Source organism: Danio rerio, chromosome 5, assembly GCF_049306965.1.
Source record: "Danio rerio strain Tuebingen ecotype United States chromosome 5, GRCz12tu, whole genome shotgun sequence".
NCBI lineage: Eukaryota > Metazoa > Chordata > Actinopteri > Cypriniformes > Danionidae > Danio > Danio rerio.
Genome location: NC_133180.1, coordinates 60,558,021 through 60,580,678, shown reverse-complemented (window position 1 = coordinate 60,580,678; position 22,658 = coordinate 60,558,021). Strand labels below are relative to the sequence as shown.

The 22,658-nt window shown below is 37.5% G+C and overlaps 1 protein-coding gene across 1 annotated transcript in view; it reads right to left on the bottom strand.

Annotated features, from left to right (window-relative positions):
- Positions 1–11,817: 11,817 nt before the first annotated feature.
- The window catches only part of tmc2a (transmembrane channel-like 2a), a 30,413-nt gene continuing 19,572 nt past the window's right edge, over positions 11,818–22,658 (bottom strand). Inside the window, 10 exon segments of the mRNA NM_001302237.1 lie at positions 11,818–12,590; positions 12,796–12,919; positions 13,682–13,760; positions 15,985–16,110; positions 16,191–16,430; positions 18,773–18,840; positions 18,929–19,057; positions 19,217–19,375; positions 19,471–19,650; positions 22,342–22,530. Of these exon segments, the coding sequence (NP_001289166.1) occupies positions 12,382–12,590; positions 12,796–12,919; positions 13,682–13,760; positions 15,985–16,110; positions 16,191–16,430; positions 18,773–18,840; positions 18,929–19,057; positions 19,217–19,375; positions 19,471–19,650; positions 22,342–22,530 (1,503 nt within the window). The 3' untranslated portion in view covers positions 11,818–12,381.

Sequence of the window (22,658 nt, the reverse complement as noted above, 5' to 3'; positions counted from 1 at the left end):
AATTATTAACTGTGCAGAGCTGCGGCCCTCCAGGAATACAGTTTAAGACCTATGATTTACGTACTTGCATATTTACTATTGACAAACAAGATTAAAACAGGGTTTAGGTAATGTACAGTTCAAACAGGTGATGGAGTTTGGTTGTGCTGGAGAGTCCCAGGTCTAGGAGACTGAACAGGGATGAACTGGCCAGGTAGGAAGTGGTAAAGATCTGGAAAGATGATCTGCACAACTGAGAACAATCACTAGAGGGCTGTAGTCTCTCACCAGTAACAGCCTTGCAGAGTATATCAGCAGCCAGGGACTCAATAGAGCAGGACATGAGAACATTAAGACAAGGGACAAGACAAACAAGACACACAAAGACAGAGCTAGAATCAAAACGGTAAACTCTACAACAAAACAAAAAAGGAAAGGCTCAGTTGAAAATAAAAGTAAAGTAAAATTAAGAGTAAAATGATATGGGGCTTAAAATATGCCTAAACAACATGAATTTGAATTGTCTATTTTTTAATTATTATCCATCGTAATTTTTGTAATAAGACAGATTAAAAAAATCGTTGTCTTAAATTTTCAATTTTCAAGTTAAGAAATTCAAATTAAGAAATTCAAATTCAAAACATGTTTTAATGTCATACAATATTCAGCTTTATTGAATAATAAGTGTTAATAGTTCAGATTAACACAATTTTAAATTCAGATTGTTTTGGCATATTTTAAGCTCCATAAAATGACTGAAATGAAGGAGGATGAAATGAACAAATAAAAAAAGAAACCTGGTAACACTTCTTGAAGAAGCAACAGGATAAACAATATAATCACTTAGACAAGGATTCTGATCTTGAAGCTTTAGAGCAGGGGTCATCAATCTCGGGCCTGGAGGCCCAGTGTCCCTGCAGGGATTAGCTCCAACTTTCTTCAACACACCTGCCTGGATGTTTCAAGTATACCTTGTAAGACCTTGATTAGCTTGATTACCTTGATTAGTTTGTGTGTGTTTGATTAGGGTTGGAGCTAAAATCTACAGGACACCGGCCCTCCAGGATAGAGTTTGGTGACCACTGCTTTAGAGCAAAGCACGATCACAAAGCTCACAAAGCATAAACACAGCACAGACTCACAAACAGTGAACTGACAAAGACAGTAAAAAAATATATAGTAAAATTAATAAACATAACTGTTGTGTAATTCACACCTCAAAACTGGGGTTATGTCTTATGATTATGCCTACTAAAGAAAATCCTAAATAAATTAAATAAACTACAAAAATTGTTACACATGACATATAAAAGTGTAAAGCCTGCAGCCCTCAACAAATGTGGAAAGTTATTGCTTATCATATTTAAATAACTGTTTACTACAGATTTAATTTAATTTTGCTATCATGGACAATTTAATATTAACTGGATGATGTCATTATGCTGCTGAGCCAATCGTTGCATTGCTGATTATGATCGCTGATCTTGACTTTGCAACACAAGTAATCTAAGCCAAGTTCATCCAGACATTTTAATCTGATGATTTTAATTCATGAAATTGTTTATAAAACCAAATTAACCAGAAATCTGTTATCAAGGTAAAAAAAATCCAGGATCTGCCAATTTATGTAGATCATTTAAGAGAGGTACTAAGAATGGAACCCTGATGAAGATGTATGAGGCACAATGTATGAGGCATGCCTTTATCCTGAAGTTTAGTCTATTTGCTGTGTGGATCACTTCTCTCTGAGAAGAACCCAGGACATGCCACATCAGTGGTGTGTTATCTTCTATTAGGATAGCTGGAGTATTGGCTGTCACCCTCAAAACTGAAGGTTGACATGCTGCTATCTTTGCTCTCTTTGAAGGGGCGCTGAGAAAGAATCAGGCCCGGCCCTAAGCAATTTGGCACTCTAGGCAAGATTTCAGGTGGCGCCCCGTCACATCACAGTAAATTCCACTGTAGTCATAAGAAACTAAATAGCTTTTGGATTGACATTTACATTTACATTTAGTCATTTAGCAGACGCTTTTATCTAAAGCAACTTACAAATGAGGACAAGGAAGCAATTTACACAACCAAGAGCAACAATGAATAAGTGCTATAGGCAAGTTTCAGGTCTGTAAAGTCTAAGAAGGGAAGTATTAGTTTTTTTTTTTTTTTTTACAGTTAGTGTGATATTCAGAGAGGCAATTGCAGATTAGGAAGTGTAGTGGAGACTAAATAGTTGGGTTTTTAATCGTTTCTTGAAAGTAGCGAGTGACTCTGCTGTTCTGATGCAGTTAGGGAGTTCATTCCACCAACTGGGCAGATTGAGCGTGAGCGTGAGCGAAAGTGATTTCTTCCCTCTTTGGGATGGAACCACGAGGCGACGTTCATTCACAGAACGCAAGTTTCTGGAGGGCACATAGATCTGCAGAAGTGAAAGCAGATAAGAAGGAGCAAGGCCAGAAGTCACTTTGTAGGCAAACATCAGAGCTTTGAATTTGATGCGAGCAGCAACTGGCAGCCAGTGCAAACGGACTAGCAGCGGAGTGACATGTGCTCGTTTAGGTTCATTGAAGACCACTCGTGCTGCTGCATTCTGGAGCAGTTGAAGAGGCTTGATAGAGCTAGCTGGAAGCCCAGCTAGTAGAGAGTTGCAGTAATCCAGTTTGGAGAGAACAAGAGCTTGAACAAGGAGTTGAGCTGCATGTTCAGATAAGAAGGGTCGGATCTTTCTGATGTTATAGAGTGCGAATCTGTACGATCGAGCAGTTCTAGAAATGTGGTCAGAGAAGTTTAGTTGGTCATCAATCGTTACTCCAAGGCTTTTCACCATTTTGGATGCAGTAATGGTTGCCCCATCCATCTGGATTGAAAAGTTATGGTGTAGGGTCGAGTTGGCAGAAACTACAAGCATTTCCGTTTCCGTGATGTGTAGATGCAGAAGAGAAGTGGCCCAAGAACAGAGCCTTGAGGTACCCCAGTGTTTAGATGCTGTAGGTTGGACACCTCTCCTCTCCAAGACACCCTGAATGACCTGTCAGTGAGGTAAGATCTGAACCATTGTATAACAGTGCCCGCAATACCCAGTGACTCAAGCGTAGATAGCAGGATCTGGTGGTTGACAGTGTCAAAAGCAGCTGACAAGTCCAGCAAAATGAGGACTGATGATTTAGAGTCTGCTTTAGCCAGTCTGAGATCCTCCACGACCGAGAGCAGGGCAGTCTCAGTTGAGTGGCCTTTCTTAAAGCCGGATTGCTTGTTGTCCATGAGATTGTTTTGAGTAAGAAAGTCCAGGACTTGATTGAACACTACTTTCTCCAGAATCTTGGCCATGAATGGAAGCAGGGATACTGGTCTGTAGTTTTCAAGTAGCGTATGGCCCAGGTTGGGTTTCTTTAGCAGTGGGGTTACCCTAGCCTGCTTAAATGAAGTGGGGAATAAACCAGAGTCAAGAGATGTGTTAATTATGTGAGTCAGTGTTGGTATGACTGCAGGAGAGATGGCTTGCAAGAGATGAGAGGGAATGGGATCGAGTGGACAGGTGGTTGCATGGCAAGATAGCATGAGTTTGGACACCTCAGACTCAGAGAGCTGAGAAAAAGAGGTGAGTGTGTGTGGTGTTGGTGGTGTACCTTGTGTGTTTGTTGTAGGTGCAGCAAATTGAGCACTGATTTTTGCAGTTTTGGTGCAAAAGAATTTAGCAAAGTCATCAGTAGTAAGTGTGGAGGATGCGGGTGGAGGAGGAGGATAGAGAAGGGAGGAAAATGTTTTAAAAAGTAGGCGAGGATTAGTGGCATTGTTGATTTTCAGACGGTAATATGTCTGCTTTGCCAAAGTAACCTCAGCTGAGAAAGAGGACAGAAGAGTTTGGTATGTTAAGAGCTGTGCAGGATTTTTAGTTTTCCGCCAAATTCTTTCTGCAGCTCGAAGTTTTGAGCGATGCTCACGGAGAGCATCCGAGAGCCAGGGTGCAGGACGACTGGCACGGGCTGGCCTGGATGCAAGAGGACATAATCGGTTTAGACATGATGCTAGTGTGGAGCAGAGTGTATCAGTGGCACTGTTCGAATCAAGTGCAGAGAGTTTGCAAGATGGAGGAAGAGAGTCTGAAACAATGGTGGATAGTCTATTGGGTGAGAGAGATCGTAGGTTTCTGCGAAAGGTAATCAGTGTTGGAGTGTGTGGTGGCTCAGGAGTAATGTGGATGTTGAGAGACAGAAGGAAATGATCCGATACTTGTAGTGGAGTTACTATTGTTTGATCAGCGAAGCAGTGTCGTGTGTAAATAAGGTCTAGCTGATTACCTGATTTGTGGGTAGCAGAGGTAGGTGCTCTTTTTAGGTCAAAAGAGGCAAGCAGAGTCTGAAAGTCTGCAGCTTGCGGTTTGTCAACGTAAATGTTGAAGTCACCTAGCACCAACAAGGGAGTGTCAATATTAGAAAAAGATGAGAGAAGAACATCCAGTTCATCTAAGAAGTGACCTAATTTACCTGGTGGGCGGTAGATGACAACCACATTTATGTAGAAGGGGTGGATAATGGTGACTGCATGGAATTCAAAGGAGCTGATTGTTGGCAGGGACGGTATCAGAGTAAATTTCCATTCTTTGGAAATTAGTAGTCCAGTCCCACCCGCTCTCCCTGTGTGACGAGGAGTGTGGGAAAAAGAGAAATTTGCAGAAAGAGTAGCATGTGTAGCAGTGTCCTCCGGCCTCAACCAGGTCTCAGTTAGAGCCATGAGATTATAGTCAGAATATGTAGCTATGGAGGTAATAAAATCTGCCTTGTTAACAGCTGATTGACAATTCCAGAGGCCCACGGAGAGAGAGAGTTGTGAAATAGCAGATACCTGTATTGAACGGAGGTTGTGAGGATTACGCCTGCAGCGTACCTAACGTGTTTTGCGAGTGTTAGTAACAACAGGAATCAGAAAACACATAATAAAAGTGCACTGACAACAAAAAACAAGTGTAAAACAAGAAAGTAAAGTACTCAAGTGCTTTGTCGGTGTCTTTGCTCGATGGAGTCGCGCAGGTAGAGTCGATGGTCTTTACACTCGTCGGTCTTCACACGAGGCTGCCACGACCGTTGCCGCGGTGAACTAGTTGTTTATATAACCCCAAAGCACTAGCTGATTGAATTCAGCTGGACACGCCTCGAGAGTCAAAACAAGGGCCGAAACTGAGGCGGACGACGCGAAACCGTCTGCGTTCGCTACACAAGCTCTTATAGTAACCAAGGAAACAGTGGCTAAACACTTCTAGTATGATACACAACTGAAAGCAAGTTTAAATGTCCTACAACTTTACACAAACAGCTGAAAACAAGTCCTCAAACCATACACAACAACTGAAACAAGTCTTAAATGTACTTACAGGCTGCTGGTCTCGATGTTAAAGTGCTTCTCCTGCCGACTAAGCTAGCGTGCTCACTATATAGTGGTTACCTGGCGTTTGGACACGCCTCCCGAGTCAAAACAAGGGCCGAAACTGAGGCGGACGACGCGAAAACCGTCCGCGTTCGCTACACAAGTTCTTATAGTAACCAAGGAAACAGTGGCTAAACACTTCTAGTATGATACACAACTGAAAGCAAGTTTAAATGTCCTACAACTTTACACAAACAGCTGAAAACAAGTCCTCAAACCATACACAACAACTGAAACAAGTCTTAAATGTACTTACAGGCTGCTGGTCTTGATGTTAAAGTGCTTCACTTTATTTGACAACTACAAGCTGGGAAAACGTCTGATAAATATGCCAATGCAATTAACATTAATGCTGAATAGATATAATATTTACGCATTTGCTTGAGGAAAGAATGATGGGGGTAGTTACATTACTTTTACTATTTTTCATAACATTTATGTCTTTCCATAACATTAGCTGACGTCAAAACTAACAGATAGCACTATTGCTATTTATTGATTTGCAATCTGTCCAACGTTGGATGTAAAAAATATAGGACAACAAATAGCTTCAAATTATAGAATACATAGCAAACATTATAAAATATTGACAATAAAATAAAAGGTTTAGCCTATTAAAATCGATGGCCTATACAGAAATTAAATAAAGCTATAAAATCTACTTCACTTTTAATTGTATTTGCATATTAATTAATTAAATAACAGAGGTGTTAATTTAAGAATGCACAGATCTATAATGAAGCATTCGACTACTTTAGTAACTGTTTGTGCTCATTTAAGAGAAAATTAGTTGTGTTTAAAATAAAACATGCAGGACGGAGCCAAAAAAAAAAAAGAAAAAAAAAGAAGCACTTTTCCGACGGTCTCTTACTAAGACCTCCGCTCGGCGCGACCTCTACCAGCTAAATGCTTATTGGCGAGGGCTTAAATTGAGCAGTGTTCATAATGTTGAGCGAAAAAAAAAGAAAAAGACAGCTGTGAAACATAACCAGCTTTGCCATTTTGTAGGAAACACACTTTAGATCTTTTTAGGGTAAGAGGTTTTTGAGTTATTGCCGTCTATCACTGAATGTGTCAGAAAAACCGAAAACACAACCAACTTACTGCACTCATTTCTGGCACCCCCCTGGTTGGGCGCTGTACATCCAGGGGGGTGCCAGAAATGAGCCCTTAGCACTGGCCTATACTGCCTATGCCACGGGCCGGCCCTGGAAGGCATAACCTCATCAGTTGGTTCTCAAATGGCAAGAGTTTAATCCATCCCCACCTCCTCTTATGCCCTCCGCAGCCTTAATGGTTTACAGGTCCATTTCAGTCACTTAATTCAGTATCTCTAAGATTTTTGTCTAATGACAGCTCTGCTAGTCACATTGCTGTAATTAAGGATCAATCATTAGGGTTAGGATTTTGGTGGCATTTTCGGTTAGCAAATCATGCCAGGAATTTGGACTGGCCTACTCACATTTTCCTGAGACCCTGACCCAGTTATGTGCAAAAGGTTCCTAGCACCCCCTTTTAAAATAGGTAATGAATCTGCAAGAAGAAGGCAGACCCAGCGCTTTCATTGTCTGCACACTGTGCTTCAAGTGACCACAGAGCATACATCTCTATCAGCAGAAGGGAAGTGCCATATGAAAGCAGAGCTTGGCCCATTAGATAGTTGATGCTATTGCCCTCACTTGTCTGTGTCATATTTAAAAATCCCTAGACTACAATTAGCTGTGTAAAAGCACATTTATTAATTAATTGAACAATAATAATTTAATCATTTAAAATAATAATTTTATAATTTAAACAGCATTTACGCTTATGTTAGTCTGCTTTTTTATTTTTGCTAGGTTTCCACAATCCTGGACCAGGCTGTATCCTGAGCATCTGCTGTTGTGGTCATGGAGGAGTGGAAAGCGTGAGACAGATTCCTGTAAGACCCCACTGATAGATGAGTCTTTGCATTAATCCTAAAGGGCAAGCCTGTACACAAGCCAGGGACCTCTCCTCTTTCTCCACGATAGACATTCAGCTTTCTCCAGCCTCTGGCGCTTAGACTCCAGCTCTGCACAAGAAGTGTGGCCATAGCCATAATCCTGATTTCTCTTGAGGTTTTTTTTTACCTTCACTATCGTCAATTGGTGCAGTTTGTTCCTTGCCCCTGTTGCCACTGGCTTGCATGGTTCGGGTCTTGTGGAGCTGCACATTGATGGATTTGCTCTTCAATGTTTGGACTTTCAGCTGTGAAAATTAAATCACACTGAACTGAACTAAACTGAATTTAACTCTGAAAACTGGACAGAAACTGTTTCAATGTACTATAATCTTCTATGTTAAGCTGCTTTGACACAATCTACATTTTAAATGCGCTTTAGAAATAAAGGTGAGTTTAATTGAATCATTTTCTGTTTTTGATGGGAACACACAGCATCCATTTCTCCAATGCAATGGCCCATACGAGATGCCACTGAGCCCAGACTGAGCCCAAAGAAGTTGACAGTGCTTCTGTACACTGTTAACCTAGGGCTTCCTTTTGGCACAGAACAGTTTTCACTGGAATTGTGGATGCAACTACACATTTTGGTACTTGACAAAGGTTTACCAAAGTAGCCCATTGGGTGATATCACTTATAGTTGAATGATGATTCTTGAGATCATAGTTGTTTAGCCTAGGCTTGCACCCTTGTCCTTCATGCACTGAAAATCTTCCAAACTCCTTAAATATTTTAGTTATGTTATACACCAGGGGTGGCCAACCCTGTTCCTGGAGAGCCACTTTCCTGCAGATTTCAGTTGCAACCCATATCAAACACACCTGCCTTTAATTATCACGTGGTGTTCAGGTCCTAATTAATTGGTTCAGGTGTGTTTGATATGGGCAGCAACTGAAATCTGCAGGAAGGTGGCTCTCCAGGAACAGGGTTGGCCACCCCTGTTATACACTGTTGAAAGTAAAATAACCAAATGTCTTTTTATCTTTCTTTGAGGAATATTGTTTTTTAACACTTCAATAATTTTCTCACATATTTGTTGGCAAACTGGCCTATCTTTGCTCCAAAAAGACTAGACATTTCTTGGATGCTGCTCCATAATTACAATTACTGGTTGACATCACCTGTTTCATTTTATATAATTATTTAATCAATTTACCTGATTACTAGCCCTTTTTTTTTGCGGAATGTGTGGCAGGTATGAACGACAGGAAAGGATGTACATTTACAAATGAAATTGACCAGACAATACTTTGTCTTACACAGGTATTCATCAACAAGTATTTATTATTAATGTTCACAGAAAGAAAGAAAGAAAGAAAGAAAGAAAGAGAGAAAGACAGACAGACAGACACACAGACACACAGACAGACAGAAAGATGCTTTTATCCATTAAAACACAAAGCATGTAAACCTGTTGGTACCATTCAAATGTACTGCAGATACTTAGAAATACATGCATCATAGTAGCAGACCAAATAGAGGAGGTAATGTATTAGAACAACTCTGATATTGAAAATATATGCAATATGAGTGCACAACTATCTAACAGAAGGCAATCAGCAAGAATAAATAAATGTTAAGAAAGCAAGCTCAATGGGTAGAGAATTAGCAGTGGTCAAATAGCTTGTTCTAAAAATACAGTGTTTCTTCAGACTGCATGTAATGGCCCGTTTTCACTGAGTGGTACAGTACGGTACAGTTCAGTTTGGTATGCTTTTATGGTCGTTTCCACTGTGAAAAGATGTACCGAACTGTACCATACCACTTTTTCGTCACCCTTTCGAAAAGGTACCAAACAAGAGAAAGTGTACCAAAAGGCGGAGCTAGACACACAGCTGAACGCTATTGGTGTACAGAGATACGTCATTTGCTTACGCAACAATCCAGAATGAAAACAAAAGAGCCGTCATGTTTAAAATACAAAGCCGACTGAGCCGAGATTACAATGTAAATATAATAACGAGCCATAGTCGACCCAGGCTCAAACTAACCTTGTGGTCGTCTTGATGAACAGCCACAAAAGCCAAAAAGAAGAGCAGATTTACCCTGTGCCCCGTGTTTTTTTTTGAGCCAGTCTCAGTTTCGCTTTCTTGCTTGCGCTCTGCTGCGCATCTATATCTGAAATAACAAACTTCTTTAGCTGATGATAATAACCTGATTATTGACGTGCTTTTGAAACCCAATCCTGTTGGAAACTGACAAAGGCGAGAGTGACAAATTCAGAAAGAAAAGGACAAACTCGCGAGTGAAGCGCGAATAAAGGAGAAGCCCGACAAAACTCAGGAGCAAATTGTTTCAGCAATCGCCTTCTGGACTATTCTGAACTCGCAATGTTGGTTGTGGAAACCCAAGCCTAATAAAGGTAACCCATACCGACCTGAACCGTACTGTACTGTACTGTACCACTCAGTGGAAACGAGCAATAAAGCACCTTTCAGCCTGCACCATCTGGAGTGTCATTTAACGCTTTAACTGGCATTGTAATTGGGTGACTAAACTTTTGCGCATATGTTATCGTTAAAACAAATAAACCTACAATTGATTCTGTGTCAAGAACGAAATGTAACTTCTTTACTTGGAGTGGAAGCTAAAGAATTAAAATAGCTAGAATAAAACCAATCGGTCATTGTAACAAGAATGTTCTTAGAAATAAACAATCCCAAAAATACAGTTTTGTTTGTTTTTAGTTGAAAGCCAGATGTTTCATTAATGTGTATTATTTTACTTGACAGTTGTACACATTTCACAAAATGCCTTTATTACTTAGAGTAATTTTAATTCTTAAATCAAGAAGCATTTTTACATAAGTATAAAATATTGGTTTGTTTTCAGAAATAAAAATTATAGCAAGATACACATAGATTATTTGGAAGGAAAAACTCATCTAATTTTGATGCATTATTTCTGAAAGCAAAACATTTTTTTTAATATTTGGACTAGAAACAAAACAAAAGCATTTTTTGTGCATGTGTGTGCGTATAATGGTGCTAATATAAAAACAGTTTCGGTACTTTCTTCATTTAGCTTGTTTTTTACTGTCATGTAAACTAATGCTTACTGTATTGGAATGCATTCCTGAAAAAATCTCGAAGTAGTGCAGGGGTGTGTCAAGCATATTTAGTTAAAAAAATTAATTATACAATAAAAATGACGGGGCAGCGCAGTGGCTCAGTGGGTTGCACAATCTCTTCAGAGCAAGAAAGTAACTGGCTCAGTTGGCGTTTCGGTGTGGAGTTTGCATGTTCTCCTTGTGTTTGGTGGGTTTCCTCCATGTGCTCCGGTTTTCCCCATAAGTCCAAAGACATGCATTATAGGCGAATTGAATAAGCTAAATGTCTGTAGTGTGTGTGTGAATGAGAGTGTATTGATGTTTCCTAGAAAGGAAGGGCACCCGCTGCGTAAAACATTTGCTGGATAAGTTGGCGGTTCATTCCGCTGTTGCGACCCCAGATTAATAAAGGGAGTAAGCCAAAATAAAAATGAATAAATTAATAAAAATACATTTCAAATTGTCATTGTCCTAATGTTATCTGACAAAAAAAAACATGTCAAACATTTTCAAATAGCTTTAAAATAGGTTTCTAAAGACAAAATAATAAAATGCAGAAAAAAGAAATCTATTTATATATTTACAAAACATCTTATACAAATAAAGAATTCAAAAAGATTTGCAAACAATTTGGGTGCTTGTTTAGCGAAACCGAATAATTTATCTTTGAGAAAATTACTGAAGAATTTCCATTTGTTGTATTTATTATACCAACAATCCATTGTAAGTTCAGTAATACACCAGGTACATGTAGTGTAGTGAATTTATTTCTATGCATGATATAACACATACAGTACAGCAGCCACAAAGAGCATTTAGACACTTAAGACACAATTAAAAAACATAAATGTCACTTCATTAGACAGCTGAATCTCAAGCATTTATTATGAAAGAAAAATGCCCACTCAAGAAGCAAACTGTTTTGTGTGTGTGTTTGTGTGTATTTTGTATTCCTCACAATGTGTTGACCAAATGTCTCCACAAGTTTAAATATACTAGTAAATTTAGACCATGTGAGAACATTTTTGGTCCCTATGAAGAAAGTAGCACATAAATCCAACTGAATTAAATATTTATTATGTAAAAATGCCAATTGTTTTGTGAGGGTTGGATTTATGGGTAGGCTTGTGGGGGTTAGAGTATACAGTTTGTATATACAGTTATAAATTTTCTAATTTATGGGAAACCTATGGTGTGTGTGTGTGTGTGTGTGTGTGTGTGTGTGTGCGTGTGCGTGTGCGTGTGTAAAATGCTAACACAACAAATGTACTCCTTGTTATGAAGACATAATATATTTTGACAACTGGATTTTCAGTGTTAGTAAAATATGTTCATAGTTCACTTAATAACCTGAATATATATCTTTAAAATCACACAGTTTAGTCAGATAGTCACTGCAAAATTGCTCAGTAAAGTTAAAGATGAGACTTTTTGAGAAAGGATGTCAATTAATGTTTTAGTCAATATCTAATGCAATTAAATTCAAACATTTTTATATAGGACTGAGGGTCCAAATTTTTTTTGGGGCTACCGTATGTATGTGATATTCAATTTACAGTAGGAAAAGTGTAGGTCACACTTTATTTTGATGGTTCATTTGTTGAATTAAGTTACATTACATCTACATGCCGACTAATTCTCATTAGTTTATAAGTAGACTGCTGGTTGGGTTAGGAGTCAGAATTAGGTTTAGTGTACTGTAAATTGACATGTACCTGCAAAGTTTCTTCTAGTCAGGTAAATGTCTGTTAAAGGAGCAGAGTCAACAGATATTAAGCAGACAGTCTAATAACACTCAAATGGTCCATGAAAATAAAGTGTTACGAAAGTGTGATATAAATTGTTTACGTTTTTCTGAGGTGTTTAACAGCATGTATTAAATCATTTTAAATATTACTTTCTCTAGAAAAAAAAATTGTGTACAGACAAACAGGATACAACAAATAATATCACACATCACTGCCGTCTAGGGGGTGGACCTTGACCCCTACCTGCCCCTGGTTGGCCAGGTAGAGGTCCAGGACCCCTGGGGCCTGGCGCTCGTGTCACAGGCCCCCGTGCATTAGGATTGGCTGATGCGAGTGACACATCTTTCTGCAGATGCACACCGCCAGCTGTGCCTGGTTTAACTTTTGCAGATTTTCCACCCTGGCCCTGGTTTTTTTCTGAGGAAACAAGTGACAAATTGAACGAGGTGTTTTCATCATTCATAGGTAAAACATGTTTAATATCTAAATAAGCATTAGACTATTTTACAGTTTAAAAAGGTAATTTTTTTTTTTTTTTTTTTTTTTTAGAAAACAGCTAAATATATTTAATAAATAAAAAAAAAAACATATCCAGTATTATAACATTCAATGTAATGCTCACCTGCGATATTCTCTCGAGGAGAAGGAGGCGTTGGAGGGCGATTGGGAAGCAGATCCTCTAGGTCTTTCATCACTTGGTTAGTGCTGTCTTTGTTGTTCCGTCTGTTCTTCTCCTCATCTCTTGCCTAGAAAGTAATATAAAGATTTAAAGATTGTGACTAATTGCTGTCATCTAACACCTTTCATGAATTTTTTGTGTATGCCAACATAGTGTTGGGGAAAGTTACTTAAGAAAGTAATGCATTACAATACTGTATTACAAAAATTAACTACTTGCACTAGTTACTTTTTTATGGTAAGTAATGTGTTACTTTTGAGTTACTTTTATGTTACTTTTTATTATCTGCTTGAGACTTGATCTCTTTCAGTTCTTTCAGTTTTTGATCTCTTTAAACCTTTTTTCCTTTCTTTTTTTAAATAGAGGACCTCTGCAATTAACAACACACTGTATAACCTACACCTTTATACCTTTAAAAAATACATTTAAAAAAATCTCAGATCTTTCTGACTCCATATGCCATACAGTATATACAGATTATTGAAAGTTTAAAGCAATATGTTTGCTACTTTTGTACTATTTGTCTTAAGTAAAATCCCTGTCCATTGAGACAATCACCTTTTTCTTTTCTTCGATGCGTTCCAAATAATGAACAGATTCTCTATTTAACTGTGTGATTTATTGTGACAACTTTAATTTTAATTTAGCAATTTATTTTTTAAAAGCTAATTAATTAAACTAAAAAGGTACTCACATTGCATTTTTAAAAACAGTAACTCAATTATTATAACTTAAGTAATGCTATACTTAGAAAATTTATATTATTGCGTAGCTCACATTACTTGTAATTCGTTACCTCTAACACTGTACCAACATTAACACTACTAACCATCTGCATTTTCTTTTTTAGCTCATTGTTGGAGTTCTTGTAGGCCTCTGACACAGAATTCAGGTAGTAAATGGCCAGTCTGTAAGAAAAAAAATTTGAACGTTATATAGATTGTTTGCAGCACAGATTATCCAAAAATTCATTGCCTGCCAAAATGCCATTTCTGTGTGGACTTTGCATGTTCTCTTTTAGTGCTCCTAGTGTGAATGTGGTTTTCTCAGAACTGGGTGTTCACAAGGTAGTGTATACAGGAAGCAAAGATTGAAATTCAAAAATTTTATGACCCTTGTTAAGACTTCCCAAACATTAAGGCCTCATCGCCACTTTAGGATTCAACCTGTAACATTGGGGACAATAAAATTTACAGTATATTTACAGAGAACTAGCGGGCAGCTAGCTTTCTGCAACTCTCACATGGCCACCCACTGAAGCTAAGCAGGGCTGCACCTGGTCAGTACTTGGTTGGGAAACCACATAGGAAAGCTAAGTTGCTGCCAAAAGGGGGTGCTCAACCTGCGGTCTGTGTGGGTCCTAATACCCCACGATAGTGAAGGGGACTTTATGCTGCTCAGTGCGGCTGTCTTTCGGATAAGACGTTAAACCAAGGTTTCGCAAAAAAGTAGGGGTTTAACCAAATTTGGCCACTAGCCTCTGTCCATCATGGCCTCCTAACCATCCCCATAGAATAATTGGCTTCATCACACTGGCTGTTTCTCAATATGCGTTCTTCAGCGGTCTTGCGTCCTCGTGTGATGTCATCATCAGCTGTCAAAGTTCAGTTTCAATACTCAAGACCACAAGAAAGGAGGGCGCGTGAAATTTCCCGGATGTGTTCTTGATATCGAGGCAGCGATGCAGACTTGAGCACTGAACTCGCTTTGGAAGTCCCAGAAGTCATTGCGACTGGTGGTGGGAAGCACAGCATATTAAATAGGTTTATTATTAAAGTTTAGAGATATAACTTATTTGTCTCAGGAGTTTCCCTAAATGAAACGCTTTAAGCGTGTTTATTTGCTGAAATTAGTATTAAAATAAGTTTTATTTGTATTGTGCAATGCACATTTGTAAAGTCTTTATGCATAGTATATATTGTGAAAAGGGGAGAAAAATAAATCGCTGTATGAATGCTGTAATGTTTAAATAATTTTTGGTTAAAGATGCGTGAGGGTCGTGTGACCATCTGGAAAAACGCCGCATCTCATTTCTCAGAGGAAGCACTCTTTGCCCTCACGGTCTCCCGAGTTCGTTCTTCCGAGGTGATCTAGCATGACCGGTCTCCACAAGAATGCAAGTCTATTTTCTGCGTTCTTGGAATTGAGAAACAGCCTGTGTCTCCTCTCCACCAATCAGTCGGTGAGTGGTATGCAGTCTGGTGCATTATGGTTGCTTTTTTGTCATCCAGGTGGATGCTGCACACTGGTGGTGGATGAGGAGTTCCCCCCCAATGTGTAAAGCGCTTTGAGTGTCTTGAGTGCTATATAAATGTAAGGAATTATTATTATTATTTACGAAATAAACAAAGCAGCAGATCAAATTTAGACAAACTTTAACATACTAATACAAAATGTAATACCTTGGAAAATACCATTTAAGACTTTTTAATACTTTTTAAGACCCCGCGGACATTCTGGGCTAGAAGGGCATTCACTGCACAAAACATGCCAGAGTAATTGGCGGTTCATACCGCTGTGGCTGAGCCAAGGGATAGTAAGTGATTGAGTTAGGAATGACCAGAACAAAAACCAGAACAATAAATTGCTGAGAGTTCCAATGCGAGATTTTTAAGAGGTTTTGTAATTTCTGTTTTCAATTAATCAGTAAAAATGTTTTGTAAAATAACACAAACATTTTATTGTACTTGAACATTTTGCTCTAAAACATACAATTCACACTCCCACCACTTTCACACTCACACCCTAAATGTTCTTATCTAGTAACTTAGATACATGCTTTATAACATAGCTTCATGTTACAAATCCAATGTGATACCTGTTGAGCATGTGAAATGTTGTTTTGAACATTTCAAGTGAAACCCATATGATCAAATATGAAAAAAGCATGTGCAAAAAAGGGGAAATAAAAGCTTTACAATAGAATGTTTAAAAACTGCAAATTTCACTTATTTTGTATGTGATATTAACATGTGATCAAATACATGAAACCCCATAAAGAAATATGTTCTGGCACAATCAGGATTTGAACTAGGGAACTTAGTTGCTGCAAAAAAAAAAAAAAAATGTCAGTGCTACCCACTCATCCCTACCTGCAGTATGTGATCATGCCATTTTAAATAATTCACTTACACCATGAGAAGTACTGCAGATATAACGAGTCCCGGGTTTGCGACATATCCAAAGAGAGTCCCCATAAATGCTGGTAGATCCAGATCAATGGTCTCCATAACAACGTCGAACATTCTTTCCTTTCCACTACAGTAACAGGATGAACAGTTATGAATAAATGTTCATAATATAAGTTATTTTGGGCTATTATAGTATGCTTTTAGTACCTGAAAGGTCCACAATCAAAAGATGGTGGCAAAGACATAATGGTGTAAACCACAGGTAGGAGACTCAGAAAGAGGATGAGCAATAACAGGCCCATGTAGAAGTTATTGGATTTAGAAGCTTTAAAGACCCTCTCATGTGGGACATTACAGGCCATTACAGCCCAGCATTGATAGTACATAGATGAAAGGAGCCGCAGAACATTGATGCCTACAAGACCGGGAGCATAGAATGCCCCCATCCTGACAAACACAGAAAACAGCTTTATAAATATTCAGGTAAAGAAGTGTTAGGTAGCTTATTCTTGTTTGGTTACATTTTAAAAGTGTACATATGAGGACAAAAATGAGCCATGGATGCACATTCATTTAAGTACACCTAAATGGTTCTTATCACATTAAAGGGTTAGTTCACCCAATATGGCATTAATTATGGTATCAGTTATTCACACATGCACAGGTGGGTAGTAATTAATTAAATTTACTTTGTTATACATTTAACAAAGTAAATAAGTACTTTTCTTTGGGTAGCGGTGTACTTTTTGAGTACATTTAAAATGTTAATTTTTACTCAAGTAAATTATTAGAAAAAAAATCATAACTTTTACTTCACTACATTTGGCGGTGTTCTTTCGTAACTGTCAAATGATAATAAATAGGATTTATATGACTTGTTTGCAAATATCACGAGGCTCCACATTGGAGAGGTTGTGTCGCGAGAGGTTGCTATGGAGACACGTCTCCCTCTTTTGGTTCGAGTCCGCTGCCCCAAGTTCAGTCTATGTTTTCACTCTAAGATGTCAATAAGAGTAGTTTAATATTGAGATGCACGCTGTACATCAAACTGACATCGCAACATATACATGAATTCCAGCTCTAACCTGAAAAAAACAAAACAAAAAAAAAATTGTAGTGGTATGTGTGAAAATTATCCCAATGTTAATTTGACATTAACTTTTTTGATCACCAGCCACTGTTTCTAGTAGGGTTCCAACATTACAAGCCATTTACCATTTTCACTAGCCACAATTTTCTTGCTTGGAAAATATATTTTATATGCATGAATTTGACTTTGACATACTACAATTACTTGATTTAGATGTTGTGTTATGTCCACATGCCTCCTCATTCATTTTACTTTTTGTGTGTATTGTGTATTAGCTTTCTCAGTGTGCATGAGCAAATGGGTTGTCGCAATGCAATTAGTTGTTATTTCACATGACTTTTCAGGGCTCAAAATTAAGGGTTTACCAAATTTATCTCTGACCACACCAAATAGCTATTTCTTAGCCATAAATTTTTTATTTGTCAAAACAAGGAAAATATTGCTGTAAAGGTGCACTTTTAAATTCGACAAAACTTTTCTTTTAAAAAACATTACACACACACACACACACACACACACACACACACACACACACACACACAAATACACACACACTCACACACGCGCACACACACACACACACACACATATATATATATATATATATATATATATATATATATATATATATATATATATATATATATATACTCAGTTGAAGTCAGGATTATTAACCCCCCTAAATTATAAGTAATTTTTATTAGTAGTTACAAAAAGTAACTAATAACTATTTAAATTAGTAATTTTTTCATCAGATACTTTTTACTCGTTACTCGAGTAACTTTTCGATTGTATTTTAACTTTTAGGATTGTTCCTTTTACTTTTACTTGTGTACAGATTTTGTATACTCTACCCACCTCTGCATTCATGTCATTCCAAACCCATGACACCTTTGTTCATCATCAAAACACAAATTAAGATATTTTAAATTAAACCTGAGGGCTCCCTCATTTTCTAAAGACAGCAACAGTCCCAACCCATTCAAAGCTCAGACAAATACCAAAAAGCATCCTCAAACAAAGCATACATTGTCAGTGGTTTTTAATTGGAAGTACTATGTTCTGTATGTGTGTCATGCTCATTCAAACTGATCATGTATACCTCGCATACACTTGTGATTTATTTCAAACTGATTAAGTTGTGCACAGGCATCGGAGGTATACATCAGTGTATTCTTACACTGAGGAGAAGAAGCCATGGAATGAATTCATTATTTTTGTGCACACAAAAGTATTTTCAGCTTTATTGAACCACAGAGATCACATTTTGGTATCTTTCTTGACTTTGAACAAGTCAGGACTATTGCTGACAATAGAGGATGTGGGAGCTCTTGAATTTCCTCCAAAATATTTTCATTTGCATTCTGAAGATGGGCAAATCATCAGAATACAAGTGGGTTGCAGTTACATAAAGCTACGTAATTAATAACCCAATTAAAGTTATTAGGTGAACTATACTCTTTTGATGACATATTATATATGTTTTACAAATACTTTAAGGTTTAAGATACCTACAGTGCATATTCAATGCAAATAGTTTCAGATAATTTAGTAAAAAGGATTGCCTATTCAGCATTGAATAACCAGCAAATTATTTTCACTAGATCTTAAATGTTTTATGCATAATATTCAAACAGAAAGAAGTGTATTGTGCATAAAACTAAGTATTGTACCAAAATCTATGTAATTTTGTTCCTACCAGATCATTCCTTGGTTAAATACCAAACCAAGCACATTGCCGCTTATGTCAAATTCACCATAGGAAGGCTGAGAAGCAAACAAACAAACATAAAAAAGCTGTTAATCATCAAAACCTTAAGATTAGACAAGTGATAATCTTATATAAAAAGTTTACCCATCCGGCTTCCAGATCCCAGCACCAGCAATAGTTCAGGAAACGTACAATGAACGCTCTCAAGAAATCACCGATGAGGATGGTCAGATATGTCACCTGTATATCTGATATAGTCAGCTTCACAAACTCCTAATGATAGGGTGGGAATGATTAAAAGCTTTTATTTTGACCATTAATAAAAAAGGCACTACAAATATGCAAACAATCTGCCTTGTCAATTATTCACTATATACTTAATAGATGATTCTGCTGTCTCTTTGTGCTGGACAATTAACTCAAGACACATACTACTCCCACTGTGGTTTCCCAGCATGGGCCTCTGATGGCATCCGCTGGGTTGATAGGAGGTGGAGTGCCTGTGTCATTTGGGTTGTTGGCTGTGTAGTTGGCATAGTACTCCTTCAAGAACCAAATGCTGGCATTTTTTATAGACTCCTCTTCTTCAAGCTTTAAGCAAAAATATATTTGGACAGTTAAAAAAATCTAATTTTCACTACTTTGCATGGACAGCAAATAAGTGATGTTATTGTTATAAAACCTACTTTTGCATTGACCTCATCAAACAGAGCCAGCAAAAATGTGTAGAGATTGCCAAGAAAGAGTGCAAATATACGTCCAAGTTGCCACTTGAGAGCGATACGTGGATGGTACTCCTCCAACTCTGCGATGGTCTCAAAGAGCATTGGACCCACCAGTCCCAACAGAGACATGATGATCTCAAGCTGAAATAAAAAATTATTGTTATTACATCACACATCAGTGTACATATTACATGTGAACTAGTATCAATCTAAAATATGCTGGATTGTATCAACCAAAATTGTGTAAAATGGACAGAGCCAGCCAACTCGGATACATTTTTTTTTAATATAAATTTTCTTATATAGTAAAATTTAATCAAAATTATTGGGCTTGTCCATATTTTCCACAAATTTGTGTTGAAACAAACCAACCTTTTAAAAAATGTATTTTATAAGTTTTGAAAGGTGTTTGGATTTGAATCCAACACATATAGACAAATGATGCATATAAATATATAAGCAAATCACATATATAAAATACAATTTCATATTTGTATTTTTATTATAGAGGCCATATATACAACATTTATTTGAAAATATTGCAAAAATTGTCACCTACATATTAATTTTATTCAACCTTTGGGATTACAAATACCAACCCAGGCTTATTCTGAAAACGTAGTCCAGCAGACGTTTCTGGAGACCGCGAAATACATCTCGGGAGGTTCGTATTTGTGCAGTTTTTGTTTTCGCGAATCCGCTAGAGGCCGCTGTGTGCACTTTTTCGTATCTCGAAAGTCTCTTGTAAGTGCCGTTCGCGCCTGCGCTGTTCTCGCGTCAACCCACCAGAGGCCTCTGTCTCACTGAGCAAATGATTGACTGTGCGACCAGCCAATCGGCTGAACCACCCTTCTCCTTCCCTGAACCCAGCCAGTTTTACCGATTGACCTGCCCGCCCGCTCACTTCCCTAAACCCGAGCAACATTTTATAAAAGCCATCTAGAAAAAGAAAAACCCTCGTCTGTTTTTTTTTTTGTTGTTTTTTTTTACCACGTTTTCGGATTTCACCGTGTTCTCACCCTGTTATGAACTCGTTCGCTTTATTTTTTGGATTCTGTTTTTGTCTTACCTGGTTTCTGGAACCACTCTTCCCCGGACTCGAACGCCTTTGTCAACTCCTCCTCTCTGTATCTGAAGTCCGCCAACGCAAACGCTGAGCTGAGCGGACAAACTGACTGCAGCGGGAAAGCCCTCCACACGGAGGTAAGCGGTCAGCCGGCAAGTGCGAAAGGGAACGGCGTCACACCGCCCCGTAGCATACGCTTAAAAAAATTAAATGCAGCCATTTTTACCTCCCGGGACGTATTTCGCGGTCTCCAGAAACGTCCGCTGGACTAAATTTTCAGAGAGTCTGGGTTGACAAATACAGTGCATCCATAAAGTATTCATAGCGCTTCACTTTTTCCACATTTATTATGTTACAGCCATATTCCAAAATGGATTAAATTCATTGATTTCCTTAAAAATCTACACATAATACCCCATGATGACAATGTGAAAAAAGATTTTTTGAAATTGTTGCAAATTTATTATAAATACAATCCTGACATCACATGTAAATAAGTATTTACAGCCTTTGCTTAGTACTTTGTTGATATAGTTGGTACAGCCTCAAGTCACAATGAATATGATGCCACAAGCTTGGCACACCTGTCTTTGGGAATTTTTGCCCATTCCTTTTTGCAGTACCTCTCAAGGTCTGTCAGGTTGGAAGGGAAGCGACAGTAAATACTTTCCGGATGCACTATACATGCAATTATGTTCAAATTTATTAAATATAATTTTAAAAAATAACATATATAAAACATATATTATAGCTAATATATTTACATATTTTAATTATGGTGGTTAAAACATATATATAAATTCAACCGTAAAGTTTTATATTTTATATATGTGAAATAAAAAAATTAACTTGAATATCATATATCCAGTTTGCTTATATATATATATATAACAAAAGTCTTGTCATCGATACCTTTTGTAAGAGCAAGAAATAATAACTTCTATTTGATAATATACAAAATGTGGCAGAAAATAAATTTTTCTGATGAATCATCTGTTGAACTGCATCTCATACATCATAAATACTATAATAGATCTATTGGAATCCGCATAGACCAAAGATTCCCAGAGATTTCAGTCAAGTCTGGTGAAGGAAAAAATCATGGTTTGGGGTTACATTCAGTATGGGGGTTGTGCGAGAGATCTGAAGAGTGGATGGCAACATCACAATTATCAAAACATTTGTGCTGCCTATTACATTACAAACATTCCAGATGACTTTATTAATAAGTTATTTGAGTCATTGCAAAGATGTATGGATGCAGTCCTCTAAGCTTATGGAAGTCATACACAATATTCATTATTTTTCCACAGCACAATGACTTTATTATTATTTATACCCTACATTATTTCTCTTAAGTTACAAGACTTTTGCCTAAGCAAAGTCAGACCTTACTGTCCTTAATGAAATCATTAAAAATCAAGGCATGATCATATTTTATAAATCATTAAAAATCAAGGCATGATCATATTTGATTTTAGTAACATAAGCATAATCTAGAGGCCTTTGCTATTCATATAAGACATTTCTGATACCAAATGATCCACTGGAAGTCAAGTTATTATTTGTTGTTCCGAAAACTTGGGGAGGTGACAACTTTTGTCAGGTAGTGTATGTGCACAGTCTGATGCTAGAATGTTTTTTTTTTTTTTAATTGATAGGTAAATTTATTTTAATCATATAAATGCATATCAGTTTTTGTCAATGCAAAAAATAAAAATATCAGATCAAGAAAAGATATTAAATCTGGACGTGTATATCTTTACCTCATTCTTCTCATACCATGAGAGGTTGTCCATGTTTTGAAACTCTTGAGAGCGTTTGACTACAAAATAGATGAGATAGCCACTTCCACCCAATGTACAGGTGATGAGAAAGTTGGCTAGGACACGTAAGAATCTTCTCAGATGAATGTTTTCATCCTTTTGGTTCTCCTGCTCATCCACAATGGATTCCTGTAGAATGCATTAGAACATCTCAACTGAGAAAAACACATAGTGGAACTACAGAGCATTTAGGATATATATATATATATATATATATATTCATAAATCTTTGTCTTTTAGAGAGTTGACCTTCTCAG